This window comes from Haemaphysalis longicornis, unplaced genomic scaffold, assembly GCF_048455015.1.
Source record: "Haemaphysalis longicornis isolate Haplotype H1 unplaced genomic scaffold, Haemaphysalis longicornis Haplotype H1 scaffold_1, whole genome shotgun sequence".
NCBI lineage: Eukaryota > Metazoa > Arthropoda > Arachnida > Ixodida > Ixodidae > Haemaphysalis > Haemaphysalis longicornis.
Genome location: NW_027526203.1, coordinates 158,229,910 through 158,247,799, shown reverse-complemented (window position 1 = coordinate 158,247,799; position 17,890 = coordinate 158,229,910). Strand labels below are relative to the sequence as shown.

Sequence of the window (17,890 nt, the reverse complement as noted above, 5' to 3'; positions counted from 1 at the left end):
GTGGGCATATGTAACCATGGCACTTAAATAGATGTCATTAGTGTTCCCCGCTTGTATCACCCTGTTCCACCCGCATTTGCTTACACAAGTGTATATTGAGGCTTTTCCGGCGCTCAATTTCGCCTTGCAGTGATAAAACCACCAAGGAATTGGTTGTTAAATGATGATATTTCGTCGACGTCAGCTTGGTAAAACGCTCCTAACCTGAGATTTTTCCCCATTTAATTCTGGCCAGCGTCTTCCTCAGGTGAAATTCTACCGGCCATACTGCAACCGTGAATTTGACCCTGCAGGTGAATACGGATCTACGGGAAGATTCAAATTCTAGGTGTTTTGATTCGTGCGGCTACAGTTTCAATTTGATGAGCAAAAAAGAATAAAGAATGCAGGATCATCCACAAAGTGAACTCCTCTTTCTCGTGTACTTTTTTTTATCTGTGTCGTCATTGTTTTTATTTAATTACACTCTGTTTATCTAATCGTGTATGTTATTGTTTGACTAATATTGATGCTAATTGTTTGACTAATATTGATTTGACTAATATTGATTGATTGGGGGGGTACGTATACGTACCCCCCCCCCTTCAAGACAACACAGGTGGGTATCTTAAAGGATGGCATGGCATCTTAAAGGGACCCAGAAAAGCCTTTTGTAAAAGTTACAAAAGGCATTTATTGTCGTGTAGTACCACTATAGCGATGCAATGCCGTTGGAATTATTGATCTACATTCAGTATTAGCTGCGCCAGAAGCAATTAGGTGCACCTCTCCCCCCTTGCCGATCGATTCCCCCTCCCTCTCTGCTTCTTTCAAAGCAGCTGGAAACACTGGGAATAGCCATGTGACATCGCGACGCTCGACTTCCGTTCTCCGCTAGCTACATTCCTGCGCCTAGGCACGCGTCAATCGCTGCAGACCCGCCTTTGCCTCGGGATCGCGCAGGAAGGAGGAAGAGCAGCCGGAAGCCAATGGCAGTGACGTTGCCGGCGACCGACGATCGGACGAATCAGGGGGGCGCCTCGCCGTTGCGTCAGCCGCGATCGCCGTTGCGTCAGCCCCGGTCGGCGTTGCGTCAGCCGCGATCGGCTCGCTGCGGCGGCCCGCTCACCGGCTGAGAAAGGGGATCTTCAAAAATTGTTTACAAATTATCCGTACAACGTATGGGGCTCACACTTGGCTCAAAAATCCCCCGTTATGTGTTCTACCACCTGAATGCATTTGATTGCCACCTTCACAAAGCTTTTCTGGGTCCCTTTAATTCACATTTCCTTCACTAGGATCCTATTCTTTTGTTACATATTGGCGAGAACATTTGGCCCAGGCTTGGCGTTCTGCCACGTATTCGTGATCTATAAGCTCTCCTTGTTCTGAACAGCACTTCCGTTGCATCTCGGTCCTTCGACCTCACCACTCAACTGCAAGATCACCAGAAGGACCCGCTCTCTACATCTCATTTCTCCTCTATTAAGACGACCAAGCATATACTGGTGCGTAGCCACGTGATCGAGCACCGGTGGCACGACTCTCCGAAGTGGTGACATTTACGCTCGCCTCGCCCATAACAAAAAGATAGCTCACATAAACGTATTTCCTGGAGCCAGGCTCAAACCGTTCTTTCCCTCCCGCCTTTCGCATCCTCCACAAGTGCCCCCAACTCGCTGGTTACCCATGCTTTTTTCCTGTCCCTGACTCCCATGCTCCTATGCGTATGATTAGGACTGCAACCCCCGCTTCTTGCCTTCAGCCGCTTGGCTAACCAAGAGACCCTTTGCGACCATGTTAACCGGATCTTCAAGTTCACCCAGCTCCACTGACAGTGTCCGGGACCGTTGACATCTTGATTCCATGACACTCGGCCGTCTGGACCTGGCCTTAGGTTCTTTGTAGTCAAGTTTCCACTCTCCATCCTTCTCATCTTTCTCTCTCTCTCTCTCTCTCTCTCTCTCTCTCTCTCTCTCTCTCTCTCTCTCTCTCTCTCTCTCTCTCTCTCTCTCTCTCTCTCTCTCTCTCTCTCTCTCGCTGGGAAGCACTGAACAAATGGCTAACAAGCGCCTTCTTTCCCCAAGGCGCAAGCAAGCAAACCAACGGAGGACGGGGATGATAGCGTGCAATATCAACTAGCCCGAAAATGTTCGAAACCTGTTCAATGTCAGGTTCGACGGCGCCTATAGAGGTTAAAAAACATCATGTATAGGCATTTGCAAATTAATTTGGAGTTTGCATGAAAGCAGTGCGAAATGCCACCATGGCATATTGGTATACCTAACAGTCGAGCTGGACAATATATCATCAACATCGCCTTGGTAAGAACACCGCCTGCTTTTAATAATATCATGCCGAGGCCACTGTGCTAGTGTGGGTGGCCAAATTTAAAAAAAAAAAAGACGAACTAAAGCGTCAAACTGTGGAGTGCTAAATATGGTATCGCATGTCGGTTAGAAATGCGTGCAGGCCGTCGGCGCAACACCCACTGTCAGGAGGACTAGGTGGATCACTACATGGCATTCCAGTTTGATCACTTCTCACACAAAGTGACGTTGCAAGCAGCGTGGGGCGCGTTACTAGAACGCGACGTCAACGTGCGGTTGTCTCTCGCCAACGCAAAGGAGAAGTGGTAGTTTCACTCCTGACCATAGTCCTGCGAGTGGAATGGGGAGTGTAATAATCGCGCCCATAATGGGGTATAGTGTTTTCTATACTCACTTGCTAGAGAAGAAGCGGTAATCCGACCTTGCTCACTGTTAGGGACGTGGCGCACATGCGCAACATGACGGACGGGCCCAAAATGTTTCTCATTATTCCTGCAGATATTCCTCCACCCTTAAAAGAATAGTATTATACCAATTCGTGCTTCTCCTATTCGCTTCTGATTTAAAAATGCTAAGTCAGCTCACGATGCCCATAAATAGAGCCTCGCTAGCAATTAGAATAATCGAAGGACGACCGTGATCTAAATTTTTTCTATGAACTTCAATTATTGCTGATTGGAAATGGTTGTTTACTCATCTATAGTAACGGCTTGGTTGATATCATTTGTTCATAAGCTGTTTTAGTAGCTGCAAGTAACCTTTTCTGACATGTATGTATGTACGTATGTATGCATGCATGTATGTATGTATGTATGTATGTATGTATGTATGTATGTATGTATGCATGTATGTATGTATGTATGTATGTATGTATGTATGTATGTATGCATGCATGCATGTATGTATGTATGTATGTATGTATGTATGTATGTATGTATGCATGCATGCATGCATGCATGCATGCATGCATGCATGCATGTATGTATGTATGTATGTATGTATGTATGTATGTATGTATGTATGTATGTATGTATGCATGCCATGGGCAAATGAAACGAGAACAGGAAAATATGAACCAGACAACGCAAAATCAAAGGATATGAATAGTGGACATAAAATAATGGCTCGCAAGTAGTATATTTGGAAAGGCAAATTTTCAATCTTTGTTGCTCTAACAAAGCCACGCGACAATTTCACTTGCAAAGGAATAGCGCTATTTGTGTGTTCTGGTTCATATTTTCGTGTTCGCATTTCATTTTTTCACGACTGTACGTGCGTGCGTAGGAACTTTTTGATCCTGCTCGCTGCTGCCGTTTTTTGTGATACAGGCGAATAACGAAAACGCCTTGTGTCGAGATACCGGCGCATGTTAAAGATCGGTAGGTAGTGTACATCCGGAGCCATCCGCCATGCCGCATCTCGTTTCCCAAGTTTAGCTTCGGCGAGTAAAATCACCAAATTTTGAATGGCACGCGCTCGTATACCCGCATGTCCAGTGAGTCATATATACCGAACTAATAATTACGTCAGCTCAATGCATACGAACAACATAAATCATGAATGCATAAGTCTCAAAAATGTCAACCGAGCGTCAGGAACTGTGCGCATTGCGGCCTTAAGGTGAAATTAAGCGAGAAATACGCACAGGCACCTCCGCTCATGCAGTGGGCACCTAATGAATTGTTGATGCACAAATGTCATGTGATGCGATACACTGATACTGTTTCAGTGTTATGACCAGTCTCTAGGTAACGCCTAAGGTTTTGCCACGGTTAGGGACGCATCAGAACAGCTGGAAAATTCCGGTGCCGAGCCGCGTAGACTATGCTAAACCAAAAGCACAGAAGACAGCACGAGTAAGCGCAGGTTTCTTTCGCACAGGGTGTACAAAGCGATTGCTACGCCTCAGCGAGACACCAAGAAAAAAATGGTGGATCCCAAGCATATGGAAGAAACAAGGTAAAACGAAGCTTTCAAAGATGTTTAAATCGTCATTAAAGTAAGTGTTCCGAACTGCACAATGGAATTCAAGTTACACTGTTTGAAATCATTCCGCGGGCATCGTGGCGTAACTGGATTGAGCCGGAACTGCGTGTGGAATTTTTGTTCCGCTTGTCGCTTGGGTGCGTAGTGCTCACGACGCTCGTCGTCTTTAATTGCCGCCACTTGTTGCCTTCACTCACGTCTTCGCGCCAGCGCACTCAGCATACATTCGCGGTCTGCGCCAAGTTTCACTGTTAGTGAAGACGTTCCTGTTCTGCGTGACACTTCGAATTTCCGGCCTGGATGTCCTGAATGCTGCGGGAACCGTTTCGAGCAATACTGCAGACGCGTGTTCATACGCTCTTCCAAGGAGTCGGCTGCGGCGGTGAACGACATATCCGTATCTTCGCGACGAGACCGTCTGGTAGATTTGTGAAAAACCAAGCATGCTCCTTCTCTTCATCGGAGCGGCGGGTGAGGAGGAGTAGCGAACGGAAGAGGAGCAGCCATGAACGTGAGAGCCAACTAAAGCCTCGCTTTAATACGGGTATGTTCTCTAACGATGTGTGGGGTGTGCATTTCATATATACACTATCGCTAGTCATCCACCTCCACATAGTGAATGGCTTCTAATTGTTGTGTTTCCCTCCATCTTCTTGTGGGGCGCACGTCCGTTGGCAACCACGTTTCCCGGATGTCTCGGAGGTAGACACTTAAGAGTATATCGCAGTACAGAAAGCACCGCCAGCAGAAACGTATCTGGTGATGCGATTGCTACCAACATGATCTCTTTCCCGTTGGGTCGTTTTCCTCAAGGCTTCTCTCTGTTGCTATGACTAAAAGCTAGTTATTTATAAGACAGCTTTAAATATCTTGGAGACACAATGAGTAACAAACTAACTTGCTTCCCTAACATAAAAATAATCATGACGATGATAATCATGAGACACACTCGTGTCACTGGCCTTCGCTACTTTTACAGCCATCCCTGCGTTTACTGACAAAATTAAATCTTTCATTCGTAAATGTAACCTTTCGGTGACCGCGCTAATACATTGTTTGAAAGCTTTTGACACTATCGATAAGTATCATTTCAGAACTATTGGGCTACTATGGTATGACTGATCCAAGTCTGACTATTATAAAAAGTTTTTTCTCTTAACAGGTATCAAATAATTCCCACCAAGAATCACAATTTAGCAAGGATGATATCAAACAGTGGTGTTCCGCAAAGTTCAACCGTTGGCCCTGCTATTTTTTAGATAGTAATAATGGTCCGCCTTTGTGCCTCACATATTTCTGTTGTACACTTTATACTGATGACACGGCTCATTTATCTCATCACCAGAATATCGACGCCCTTGTCTCCAATTTACAAGCATACATCTCTCTTTCTGTAGCAGGGGTGTCTTGCTGATCGGCTTACTATTAACGTCCCGAAAACTTGCTTAGTAATTTACTATTCCCCACAAGAAAAATCGCTCGCCATCCCGTCCTTGTACATAAATTCTAAACCATTTCCCGTACATGCCAAATACTTCTTTCCTGGAGCTATTAAAGACACACGATGCACCCAAGGAGCAATTTTTTTAACCTCCTTGGACACACCCAAACTTTCTTTGTGATGTCGTTTCTACCCGCAGCGAAATTGCTTATGGCATAAGGGCATTTCTTAAATCTAAGCATTTCTTTAACACGTGGACTCTCACTTCTTTGCATTATGCTTTTATCCATTGTCATTTGAACTGCTGCACGTTATCGCGGTGAAGCTCCTACAATGTACACTTTGGCCGGTCAAAAAATCTTCAGAAACTCAGGAACGGGTCATGCGCACCTTTACCCTCTCTTACCGCCATTCACCATCATACCACCGCTATTTACTCAGCTGGATATTCTGCCCATTCCTAAACTTTATACGTGCAGCCCGGTATCATGTTCTTTAGAGCAATGAATAACGAACTTGTACTTGACATGCATCGTTTCTTCATTCAGTGTCTAACCCAGATGTTACACCTTTGCGTTGTGAAACGACCTCTTATTATCCAAAACAAGAACAGATTAAAGAAAACAAACTGTCACATTTTTCTCAATATAATTTCGGAACACCTTAAGCACCGACCTTGAAAACCCTAATTCCATTTCCTTGTTTAAAAAGCATTTACGGATGCACCTAATGAAAGGGAATAATATTAAGACTACGATAATAATAATGATTACGGTTCTGTTAGTGAATTCTTGAGTTATTTTCCTTTGTGTGCGCTTTTGAATTGCTATTTCTGACAAAATATTTTACAACACAATATGCTGGTAGCAATTTAATAGCACTTAGTTTTTGTCTTGAATAATGTCGTTTCGGAGTTTTCCCCGTGTTAGAGAATTCCCGTCAGAATTTGCATCACACTTCGCTAGTTTTTTCTTGCTGATGTCATTGAACCGACATTAATTTTCTTATCACTTGGGTCATTACTTATTTATGGATTGCCATTCTTCATGTGTAATTGTGTACGACGGTCGCTATTCATTGCCTGGCAGCATAGGAGCTCCCGTTTGCCGTCTCCTGCCTTGGAACCTCTTTTAGGAGCGAAACCCCTTAGGCGCCCGGGCTGTCGGCGTCTCCTGCCATCGTCGTCTCCTGTCATCGTCGTCGTTGTAGTCACGGTACTAAAACACCGGGACACTCGTTTTCTAACGCCTCGCGCTGGAACGCTTCATCTACGTGGACAAAAACGCGTACGAAAAGAACACACAGGGATACTCGTTTTCCAAAGCCGCACGCTAGAGCGCTCCGTGCGTCAAGGACACGAGACTTTTATAGAAAAGTTGTATACCCCCCCCCCCCCCCCCCCCCCAATGGTTCCATCTCCATGGGCAAAAACGCCAAGTCGCCCCACATACAGTTTTAAACTGCATGCTTCGCCCTTCCCCAGGTTTCACGTTAGTGGAGATGGTTCGGGATTTTTGTATACTTACACTGCCAACAAGCATTTTTGAGCTTTCCTAAATGAACTTTGAAACTTAGCAACTTCCTTACTTCGATATCATCGTGTCCAAAGAGGCGGTATTGTTCAGATAACTTCACGCCTATCTCTGTCCGCACTAAGAGCCCTTCAGGCACTGTTCCTTTCCTCTAGCAATAACGGATTGAAATGAACTGCGGCATAATATTCTTGAGTGTGAAAATGTACCGAAATCTATTGAAAATTATTGAGCTGTGATTTGGATTTTGTGTCTCGCTAGGTTGATTATAATCACATTGACACTATTGTAACAATTATCTAATTGTTTATGCTTCTTTAGTGCAATACATTGTACTCCGGCTTGGGCCATTTTTGGGCTTGCAGTATTTTACAAAATGAAATAAAGAATAAATCTGTTTCAGCTTTATGTGGTCAGATTTGTACATAGTGCTAGCGTTGAGAACGGAACAAAGAAGGGAAAAAAAAACTACGGGACGAACGCTAGACTTCAACAAGACTCTAGTTTAAGTCTGGCGTTCGTCCTGTGATTTTCTTCCTTCTGTGTTCCGTCCTTAGCGCTAGTACAATATACCCAGCATCCTTAAACCAACCAGCCAAGCTTTCCGTCCTTAATTACGTGGTCAGTTTTTGGCGACAATGAGAAACAGAAAGAAAATCATCTTTAACTACTATAACGTTCTTCTTTACTTTTTAACACTTAGAGTGTGCCTCGTGCCTCGCAAAAGAAACGACGTCCAAGCTTCAATTTAATCGACAATTTAGTATGCTGGGGAGGGGAGTGAGTTTGACCATCGACCCACAATATTATTTAATCCAGAAATGGGCTTCCATCGCCCTTTTAAGCTTTACTCTCCAGGTGCAACATCGGTTCACCAGGTCCCCACTCGTTCGTCGCATTCATATCACATTCGTAACTCCCGCCGAAAACGAAATTGCGCCATTGTACGTAACTCCAAATCCAGGCACGCGTGATTAGCCGCCACAGTGGATTAATAAAATAACCGCCCGTCGAGCGGCCATCCAAATAGAGCCGCTGTGCAAGCGTAAGGGCGAAAAAAGAGAGTGAGAGAGAGGGAAAGAACATCCCTCAAAAGAAAATACCCAAGTTGAGGCGAGAGGGGTTATTAAATCAAAGCTCCGCTAATCTCCACAACGGAGCCCCGTTAAAAGCGCGCCGCGACTCTTAATTTGGCGACTTCACGTATACTCGCCGGCGCTCACGTCGTCCACAAAAAGCGCCGCCGATACAGTTCTAACGCCAGCGCCAATACCTCGACGCGCCGTGTAACGGGCAGCCGCACGATCGCAATCTTCTCTTCATTTAGTGCGGCAGACGGTGCGGCGGCTCGGAGGGAGAGGGGGAGCGCAGCGGGCCGCCCGTTGTCGCGTGCGTTATGTTCGTGCTCGCAGTCCGTGATTAATCCGACGGGGCCTCTTCATTAAGGGCGTTGTTTCCTTCCGCGATGACACCGCCGCCCCTTCGTGCCCGGCAAGCTCCCTGTCGCGCCCAAACTCTGCCACCCGCCGGGTCAATTAGACCGCCCCCTCCTTCTGCTCCCTTCCACCTCGCTCGCACACCGCGTCTGCACGTTTGTTCGTGCTCGTGGCGCGTCGAAAATACGCCGCTTGAATGGCGTCCCACGAGCTTCGCAAACATTCTGCCGCACCCTCGCAATGGCTCACGCTTTCTCTCCGTGCATATATACTCGCACACCGACAAGTGTGCATTTGTTTGTCGCAATTACGCGCCGCAGTTTCACTTAATACTTTTTTTTTTACGCACGCGGTCTGCGTTACATATACGTTTCGCATTAGTGCGCGTGCGTGCCGGATTCGTGTCTGCTAATAAAAGTAAACTACCGACCAATTTCCAATGAAGCTATGTTTTAGTCGCTGTTTGTTTCTCCAAAGCTTTCCGGGTCACACGAGCGGTAAGTAGCAGGCCTGGAGCTTGATTTGAGAAGGCAACCCGGCAGGCGAGTTGCGAAAGCGACCGTGGCCCGTTGTTGAGTACCCTCTGCCGCTCGGGGAATCGCATCTCCCTCTTATATTCGCGAGGACCTTCTGGATGTTTCTTTCCTTAGCCCGATGTACGCGCCACTTCACCGGGAACTATAAAAAGGGGGACACCCACGCCTTCTTGGACGTAGTATCCTCCAGCGCTATATTCAACATTCGATTTATGGTTTTGAGGTGGGCTTGGCCTGAGGCGGCCGTTATTTTTCGCAGCCACGATTCCCTCGCGTTATTAGAACATTTCCTTCCCGATGACCAGTTCCGCCACCCGGCATCGAGCGTTCGAATTCGGAGATAATGAGCAGGAAGTGAAGTGGACACAGCAATGGAGATCACCGAGATAGGAATATTGTAGCAGGCAAAAACAAAGCGCTTTCCGCACTCGGCGTGCGAAAAGTCTCGGAGAGAGCGGGCCGAGTCTGGTTCGCGTAATGCGGACGAAACGCCTCGGGGTGCCGTTGTAGTCGTGACCAAACGGAGTGGGAGGTACCGCACAGCGGTTGCTCCCAAATTATGACTTCGCACAATTTGAAATTGCCGCGTCCATGGTGATGACGTCACCAAGGAAGAGCTGGCATCATGCGCCGGCGTTGAACCGCAGGCCGTGCACGCTCGCCGCCAACGTGTTCTCCTTCCGTTTGTGGCGATCTTACATGCAGGCTGCACAACGAGGGTGCAGCTCAGTACGCCTAAACCGCGTTTCGCCATAAATCGGTAGCTGGTTCCATGCCTGCCACTGACGGCCTTTGAGTTAGTTGCATCAGTTCTCGGTATTTCACAATAATAATATTTATTAAAGTGGAGCTCTCTATGCCTCACTGATGGCGTTGACGTCCGAGTAAAATACTGCACAAGAGCCAACTCTACACAATGGATTTCTCAAAGGGTACAATCAAAAACATACATCCCATAACATAACAATGGGATGTCTTTGCACACCTAACGAACCTCTCGTAACACGCGAAATATAGTTTTGCGGTACACACGGTTAGCGACGACGACGACGACGACGACGACGACGACGACGACGACGATGATGATGACGATGTTGTTGTTGGTGATGACGATGATGATGATGATGGTGATGATGATTAAATACATTCTCTAAGCAGGGTGGGACTTTGGCTTTGGACTTTGGCGGTGTGGGGTTGGACGTTGGCTTTGGACTTGGACTTGGGCTGAGTTGAAGTTGACTACGGCTTTGGACTTTGGCAGTTTGCATTTTGGACTTTGGGAAGGCGGGTTTTGGATTTCGCTTTGAGTCAGGTTGCATGGGGAGAAAGCTCCGCGTTTTAGCCGTCTTTCTCTTACGAAAGGGGCCTTGATTTTTTTTTTCTGCAGTTACGAATAACTAATACATTCCCGTAAAGCGTCCCTTGTTTCTCCGGGGAAAAAAAGGTAAAAGCACCAAAACGAATTTTCGGAGCCGTGAAGGTTCAGATCGGATGTCACCCGGCAATATTTAGCTTACGCCGAAATCCTGTATACTCCTAAATCCCGTACAGGTTTTTTGTTTCTTTCTTTTTCGCCTCCATCAGCAATAGAGCCGCCGTGTCCGGGAATCGAACCCGCATTCATGCTCAGCGGCATAATGATTTTGCCACCATGGTGGACTGGCGCATGAAATGCAAAGTTGAGGTTAAACCTCCGGCTTCTACAAAGGAACACGAATAAAATACAGAAGGGTTTGCTGAAGGGCCAGTTAGTACAGACAGGATAAATTTGAAGGTTATCGCGGGAGCACCGACCAAGCAAGATGCAGCGCCATTTCGTGCGTGCACTTTTTTTCATCCGCGAAGACGAGATTATGCTACCCTCCCTCACCCTTTGGCTGTTGCATAGAATTCGCTCACCCTCTTCGGCAAGGGCGGACTTCCACATTCCTTTTCTTCATTCCTTTTTGGATGACTATCCGCGTTTCGTTTCTCGGCGATTTGATAACCTCGACATTTGTGGCATTGCGGAAGCAAATTACAATTTTTTTTATACTAGAATGCTCCGGCACGCCGACATACTTGCCCTGAGAAGGCTGCGTATCAGTGGGAAGTATATCGATGACGGAAGCAACGAATAAAGAAAAAAGAAAAAAGCGTGGCCGTTATCGCTTCTGATGATAGTGCACGCACTGCATGGAACAGCCAAGGGAGAAGCAAACGTAGCATAATCTCGTTGTGCCTTATGCTAAAAAGTGCACGTAACGGCCCTGTCATCCCGGTCGGTCGTGATCCCGACTGTACATTGTACTACGAAGAAACACAGCGCAAAAGACTGGACAAGGACTGGTCAGCCCCTGTGTTTGGTGGTGGTTTCTTACTTTTTCCAGTCTTTTGCGCTGTTTTTCTTAGAAGAATAAAATATTTGCGCTTAATACCAACAGAAGCCCTCAGAGATCCGCCCTTCAAAAGCCCCTGCAACGTGGTTTTCTGCGTCACCGGGCACCGAGGCGAAGACAGTAATTTGGATAATCATCGTCATCGTCTTTCCCGTGTCCGGTAGTACGTCATCGAGACTTCGACACAGCGATACAGTTTGACCGCAGCAACGAACACAGAACGAGCTCGCCAAACGAGCCCCCAACGCGGAAACCATGCCACGCCTTTCTCGAGTTGACCGCGCCGCCATCCTCTTGGCGCGGTGTGGTGGGATCGTTAGCGGATGCAGGGTTGCCGACAAAGATTGGCAGATACAATAGCGCAGCGACGCCGGCCCGTAAAAAGGGAAGGAAGAGCCGGAAAGACAGGTACAAACAACGAGAGCCGCCAAAAGAGTTGCTCGAGTGACCGCGTTTATAATTAAGCCCTTTATCTTTTCGTCTGCCGCCATTTACCGCCGGTGGAAACAGGTCCTCTATCAATGCGTCGCCTCCCAAAATTGGAAATACACCGGCCGCTTTCGGTAACCAGGTTGGCATTTATAGTGTGACCAGAAATGGAAACCGCGTGCCCGGACGGAGTGGACAATAAAAATGCATGATATATAGGAATAACGAAAGAAGATACTGGTAGAACGACGGGTATGGATTTGAATAAAGTTGGAACTTTTTTTTTCGCTTTCACTCAAGAGAACGGTCGCCGCCGCCGCTTCGCCTGCCGGTCCCGTTCAATTTGCGCGCGGATTTGGACATTCCCCCGGGGCACCGGGGTGGAACGTATGCGAGCGAGAGGCGATAACTGTACGCGATTACGCGCGGACCGGAGCCGAGATAATTGCGCGCGTCGTCCAGCACGCGGAAAGGAATGCCAAGCGCACAAGTGGAACGAAAACCCGTGGTTGGCGGGAAAGGCGAAAATACCAAGGCAGATAAGCACATTAAACGTAACGCCAGTTTCCACTAGCGGCGAAAAATTCTGGGCGCGCGTTTTTTTTTTTTTTTTTGTCTTGATTGGCTACAAGAGGCAAATGGACGTCTATCCTTTCGCCCCCTTTCATTTGCTGCGCCGTCTCGCCTCCTCCCTTGAAGTCGCCTCAAAGCGCCGGCTGGGCTCCGCGAAGGCGTTTTTTCCTGCATCGTGGTCGGTATATATACAAGCGCGAGGACCCACTCAGTCATCACTTCCCTTGGTCCCTTCACCACAGGATTTGCAGGAGTACGCTAGCTCGTGCCGCAACCACGAAAAGTACCATGAACTCCACGGTAAGTATCGGCTCTCGTAAGGCCTGCTCGGCCACGTGCTAGGACGCTGAGCAGGTGCACTTGGTGGCGAAGGATGGCTTAAGTCAGCGCGATCAAATCCGCCCAGTGGAACTAAAGCTGCTCTGAGAAGCCATCAAATCGCACGCCTAGCTGTTGCCGTTAGCACGTAGAATGAGGTCAAAACCTTTGTTGTCCTTTTAGCGAGCCTGCCTTGAACTCATGGTGTATGTATAACATGCGCAGCCACCCGTAGACGGGGTGTGCGTAAGACCAACTTAATGTGGCTGCAGGTTCAACGTCAAGAAACACGTGAAACCAGCTTAAGTCAGCGTAATGGCGGCGGGGTCATTGGGAGAAGCACAAGCGGCGTTCCTATTCAAATTTGCGATTTAGCGCACCGCAGCTATACAAGCAATCCGGCCCGGCGTTGTAGAGGATTAAGGATTACCCGTGCGCTTCTTAACCTGCGGTGAAATACAGCACACACGACTTTTAACTACTTCTCGTCCCACCGAAGCACAGAGCTCAGCGGGGGAGAAAAAAAGTAGCACACGCGAATATATGCTTTGCCCAAGTTAACTAATCTACCCAACACCGGAGGATGAGCTCACAGTTGCGCGTAACTGAGCTAATCCTCGCTGAGCGGACCCAGTTTGGATTAGGTGTTATTCAACCCGGAGCATCCGCCCCTCCCAGCGAAGAGCGTGTGACTGTGCTTCGTGTACCTCCACGAAACGCAGTAACGCGCCTACGTAGAGGTTCGCACGCTACTCTATTTTCATTCGCGTCACTCGACTGAAGCGCTCTGCTTATACAGTCATCCTGATACACGTTGCCAGTCTGTACTTTTCCGCGCGCTCGTACTAAGCAAAAGTGTACACTTTTGACGGAGGACTATACAACGAGCTTGCGTGCGCCCCGCCAAAAAAGTCTCACTGTGTCCTTTCCTACTCCCTTTAACTGCAGAGCTGTTCAGCCCGAGACAAATCCGTATGTCGCACCAGAACACCTATAGAGGCCTCAAGAAAAAATGTAGTTGGGAAGGTCCCGGGAATCGAACCAGGGACCTGTACGCCGTGACCCCTGCAACGTCACCACTGGGCCACCCCAAAGGCCCGAGGGGTACGGGGTTAGCAGCGGCGGGTGACAATAACATGGGCAGCCAAATTGGAAGGAAAAGGAAAAACGCTTCCCGTGGTCAGGACCGAATCTTAGTCCCTCGCATTGCGAAACCGGCGAATATCCCATTGAGCTCTCATCGCATTCCAGGCGCGCAGCATTTCTTTGGGGTTCGTAGCGCGAGCGTTGGCTTCGGCCTTGGCCGTGGGTTCTCGCGCGTGCTAACGCTGTCCACTTAGGGAGTGATGTGAAAGCCTGCGGAGGAAATGATCCGGGCCTGCCAGTCATTGGAGAACTTTCAGTGGAAAGCTCAGAAATTAATGTGAGGTGCCACAGCCGCGTTTCCGACGAAGGGAGAGCTCTGCTGATTATTTGCTGCGCCAGCTCTGCTGTTTCTCTAGCGTTGCACTACAAGTGCAAGTTGCGCCAATTTTTCTTCTACACATGCCTTAGGCGTCACTCGCGCACCGTTAAACTGCATTAAAAACTCATCCCGCTGTATTAAACTGCAGTGAAGTGCAACAATATAGTTGTAATAATGTGCAGCAATGCTAGGGAATTACCAATGAATGCTGCAACCCTATGTCGTCGCGTTGAGTGTCACCGAGTTTTTCTACTTTTTTTTAGTCTGTGGCAGTTTCGTCACTGTTCTAGAAAAGCGGCACAAACCGCCACATTTTCCTGCTTGCTATTTTATGAACGTGATAAAACCAGAGAGTGAGGGTCAGAGATTGCTGAGAAGGCATAAATGAATCTTCCACGCAAAGCACAGCGGGACAGGATGCGATCCATCCAAGATGTCATCCAATCTCGTCACATTACATACGGGCGTCACAGAAGCATACCGTAAAAATGTCGAGAAAAGCAAGTTATGACAAGTCGCACACGTGAGGGAATTTCTACCGAGAAGAGTTTGCACAAGCAGTAGCTAATACCATGCAACCTTTTTTGAAAGTGTGAAAGTTTAGGGCGGGGGCCCACCAGCGCGGTAAATCTCGTAACCCACTTCGATAGACATGCACTTAGTTTGCCCCTGAACATTCCCTGATGTATGCAGCCAGACATAGGTAGTTTCGCTTCTTTAGAGTATGCCATCGAAGAACGTACCCCCTCGGCCACAATCACGCTGCATGCCGCCGTATTGGAGCTATTGAACTGTGGAAGAGTAGACATTATTTTAGGAGAAATTAATAACGTTGACCTATATTTGGCATTAAAGTCGAGGGTGCAACATTGGGCTTATGCCATGTACCGACTGCAACAGTCGGCTAAAGGCAATCGGAAGACGTACCAATCTGCTGTCTTGGTAAAGACCAATGCACTTGTGGATGAATTCCTTTAAGTAAAATCCACGGCTAATCTTCATATACTGCGGATCATGAACATTTTATGCATCCCGCCAACAGGCGACCAATGAAGACCTTGCTCTCAATCTGTTCTACAAATCCAGGAATTCTCTCTAACGCAGTTCGGTTAGTGTGAGACATTGTCTGCACTAAACGTAAGTCCATGATGGAGGCGAAAAGCAAGTACGCCTGTGTGCTCGAGGTTTCGGCGCGCGTTAAAGATCCCCAGGTGGTCAAAATTAATCCGGAGCCCTTCCCTACGGCGTGCTTCATCGCCTGTGTAGTTTCGTCGCGTTAAACCCGACAATCAATAAGTAATTCCGCACCTTTAAAATGTGTAAATGTTCGTGTGGCGTGTGCGCCATGGGCGTTTGCAGTCCACACAAGCTCGACCACGCGCAGTTCCCGAGCTGCTCAAGTTGAGGTTTTAGATGTAACAAACCTGAACACCTCTTCGCTGATGCGAGCTGCAATGCAAGGGTGTAAATTAAATTTACGTTGTGGGTTGCTGAAACGGCGTGCGTTGAACATCCCACACAAAGGCAATATTTAAAGTCAATAGGTGTGATTGGCTTCTCTCGTAAACACGGCTACCTATAGTTGGAAATTGAACCAGCCCTTGTCATACGCAGGAGGCCACTCAGCAGCTGGTAACGCGGACAGGGTTGGCACTTCGCGAATGCGACTGTTCTTGAGTCCGGTGCGGCTGAATAACCAGCAAAGTTGCAACGTCATATAGCTGAGCGTGTCGCGACTTGGGTGTTTCATAGATCGCGGTCGAACAACTGAAGCAGGACACCGCAGGGGCATTCATATCATGGTCATCACTAGCAGCATAAACGATTGGGCTAAGGTGCCTGCATTTTGCAGATGGCATTTTGTTTATCCCGTGTCGATTCCTGTAATAGTGGAATGGTGAGTGAGCCTTGAACCCGATTGCAAAGGTCGTAAGGGCTGTCCCGTAACCTCGTCGAGGTTGCAAGAAGGGTATCAGCGTCTCAAATGGACAGTATCGAATTGGGCTAGGTGGCCTGACTAGAACCTGTACAACTTAACGAAACAATTTATAATATTTTGCGCACTGGTTTCAACGGGCGCCATTTTTTTCCTCGCCAGATTGTCGCCCTTCTCCTGTGTGCCTGCGCCACTGTGGTCCTGGCTGGCCACTTCGGCGGCTATGGCGGTTTCGGGGGCGGATTCGGCGGTGGCTTCGGTGGAGGCTACGGCGGCGGCCACGATTACGGCTACCACAAGACTGTGCCCGGACCGTCCTTCCTGGTGAAGACCGTGCACCACGTCAACAGGCTCACCCACGGGGCTCACCTTGTTGGCGGACAGCACGGACATGGTGGTGGCTATGGAGGTGGCTACGGAGGCGGCTACGGCTTTGGATTTGGAGGCTACAAGCACTGAGCCTAGACATCGGGCTGCGCGTGAAGGATGCGATTCTTTTGTGGGGGGGTATTCGAGAAGCGTTCTGCGCATGTGTGACATATTGAGCAGCAGGGATTTTCCAGCCGCGGCGAGCATGTCTTTACGAGTCACGCCAGTGTGTATATATCATTTTATTGCGTCTCGAATAGGCATCGGAACAGCCGCTTGTGACGTACGGTTTGAGTATAAGGGTCACAGAGAGCGAGGAATGTTCCGTTCAGGGACGCACTGAGTCACAAGTTAGGTAGCGTAGAAAGCAAGCTGGTGCATCCTATCCTTCCGTTGGAAGGCGGAGAGAGCTTTCTCTGATCCGCGTGCAAGTTGAGGCGGACGTCCACTGATCGTCTGACAAAGCATCAAACGCGCTTTGTGTGAAGCGTGGAAACCTATCGGCTTGTTAGCCCATAAGAGTCATTAACGCTACTGAGGCAACGCGTTGAAAGGGGAAGTGAGAACTAAGCATGCTGTTTGTAAATAATAGAGAACGCGCTTAGCTGCTTGGTTTCTCTTTTTTTTGTCTGCTCTACCGGTGTTATTCTGCACTGTAATTTGCATTTCATTTGGCTTCTCGCTTCCAAAACATTGCCTGAAAGGAGCTTGGTTTACTCGCGAGCTAATGCAGAACCTCAGGTGGCTGTCACAAAAAATGAGAAAAAAGCCGTGAGTGCGCGCCGCAGCGGCTCCAAGGTAGCGGTGGGATGGCTTCCACAGAGTTGTAATACGTTAAACAATCAAAGTTCTTCAGCCGCGCTACTAAGTCCGCCAAGCCAGTACTGACATTACAAGTGTAAGAGCTTCCACATACTTTACGTGCAAAAATTCACTGTGTCCCATCTTGCCTTGAGACCCGAATAAACAAACTGACGTCACAACATGTTTTCGTGTATTTTGCTATGCTATCCGTATACCTGTGCACGATGGGGAGAATTGTTTGTGCAATTTACCGAAGCTAAGCCAATATTAACCGTCCCGGTGAATCAGTGGCTAAAGTGTAGCGCTGCCGAGCCCAAGGACGCGTGTTAGACGCCGTAGGCGAGAAACAAAAACGCCCGTGTGTCGAGATTTCAGCGC

General features: G+C 48.0%; 1 protein-coding gene across 1 annotated transcript; it reads left to right on the top strand.

The window, feature by feature from the left end:
* The first annotated feature begins 12,686 nt into the window (after positions 1 to 12,686).
* On the top strand, positions 12,687 to 17,683 carry LOC144166867 (uncharacterized). Its single transcript, XM_077696324.1, has 2 exons — positions 12,687 to 12,920; positions 16,502 to 17,683. Exons 1-2 carry the CDS (start codon positions 12,909 to 12,911, stop codon positions 16,796 to 16,798), a joined length of 309 nt encoding a protein of 102 aa, XP_077552450.1. The 5' UTR covers positions 12,687 to 12,908; the 3' UTR covers positions 16,799 to 17,683.
* The last annotated feature ends 207 nt before the right edge of the window (positions 17,684 to 17,890 follow it).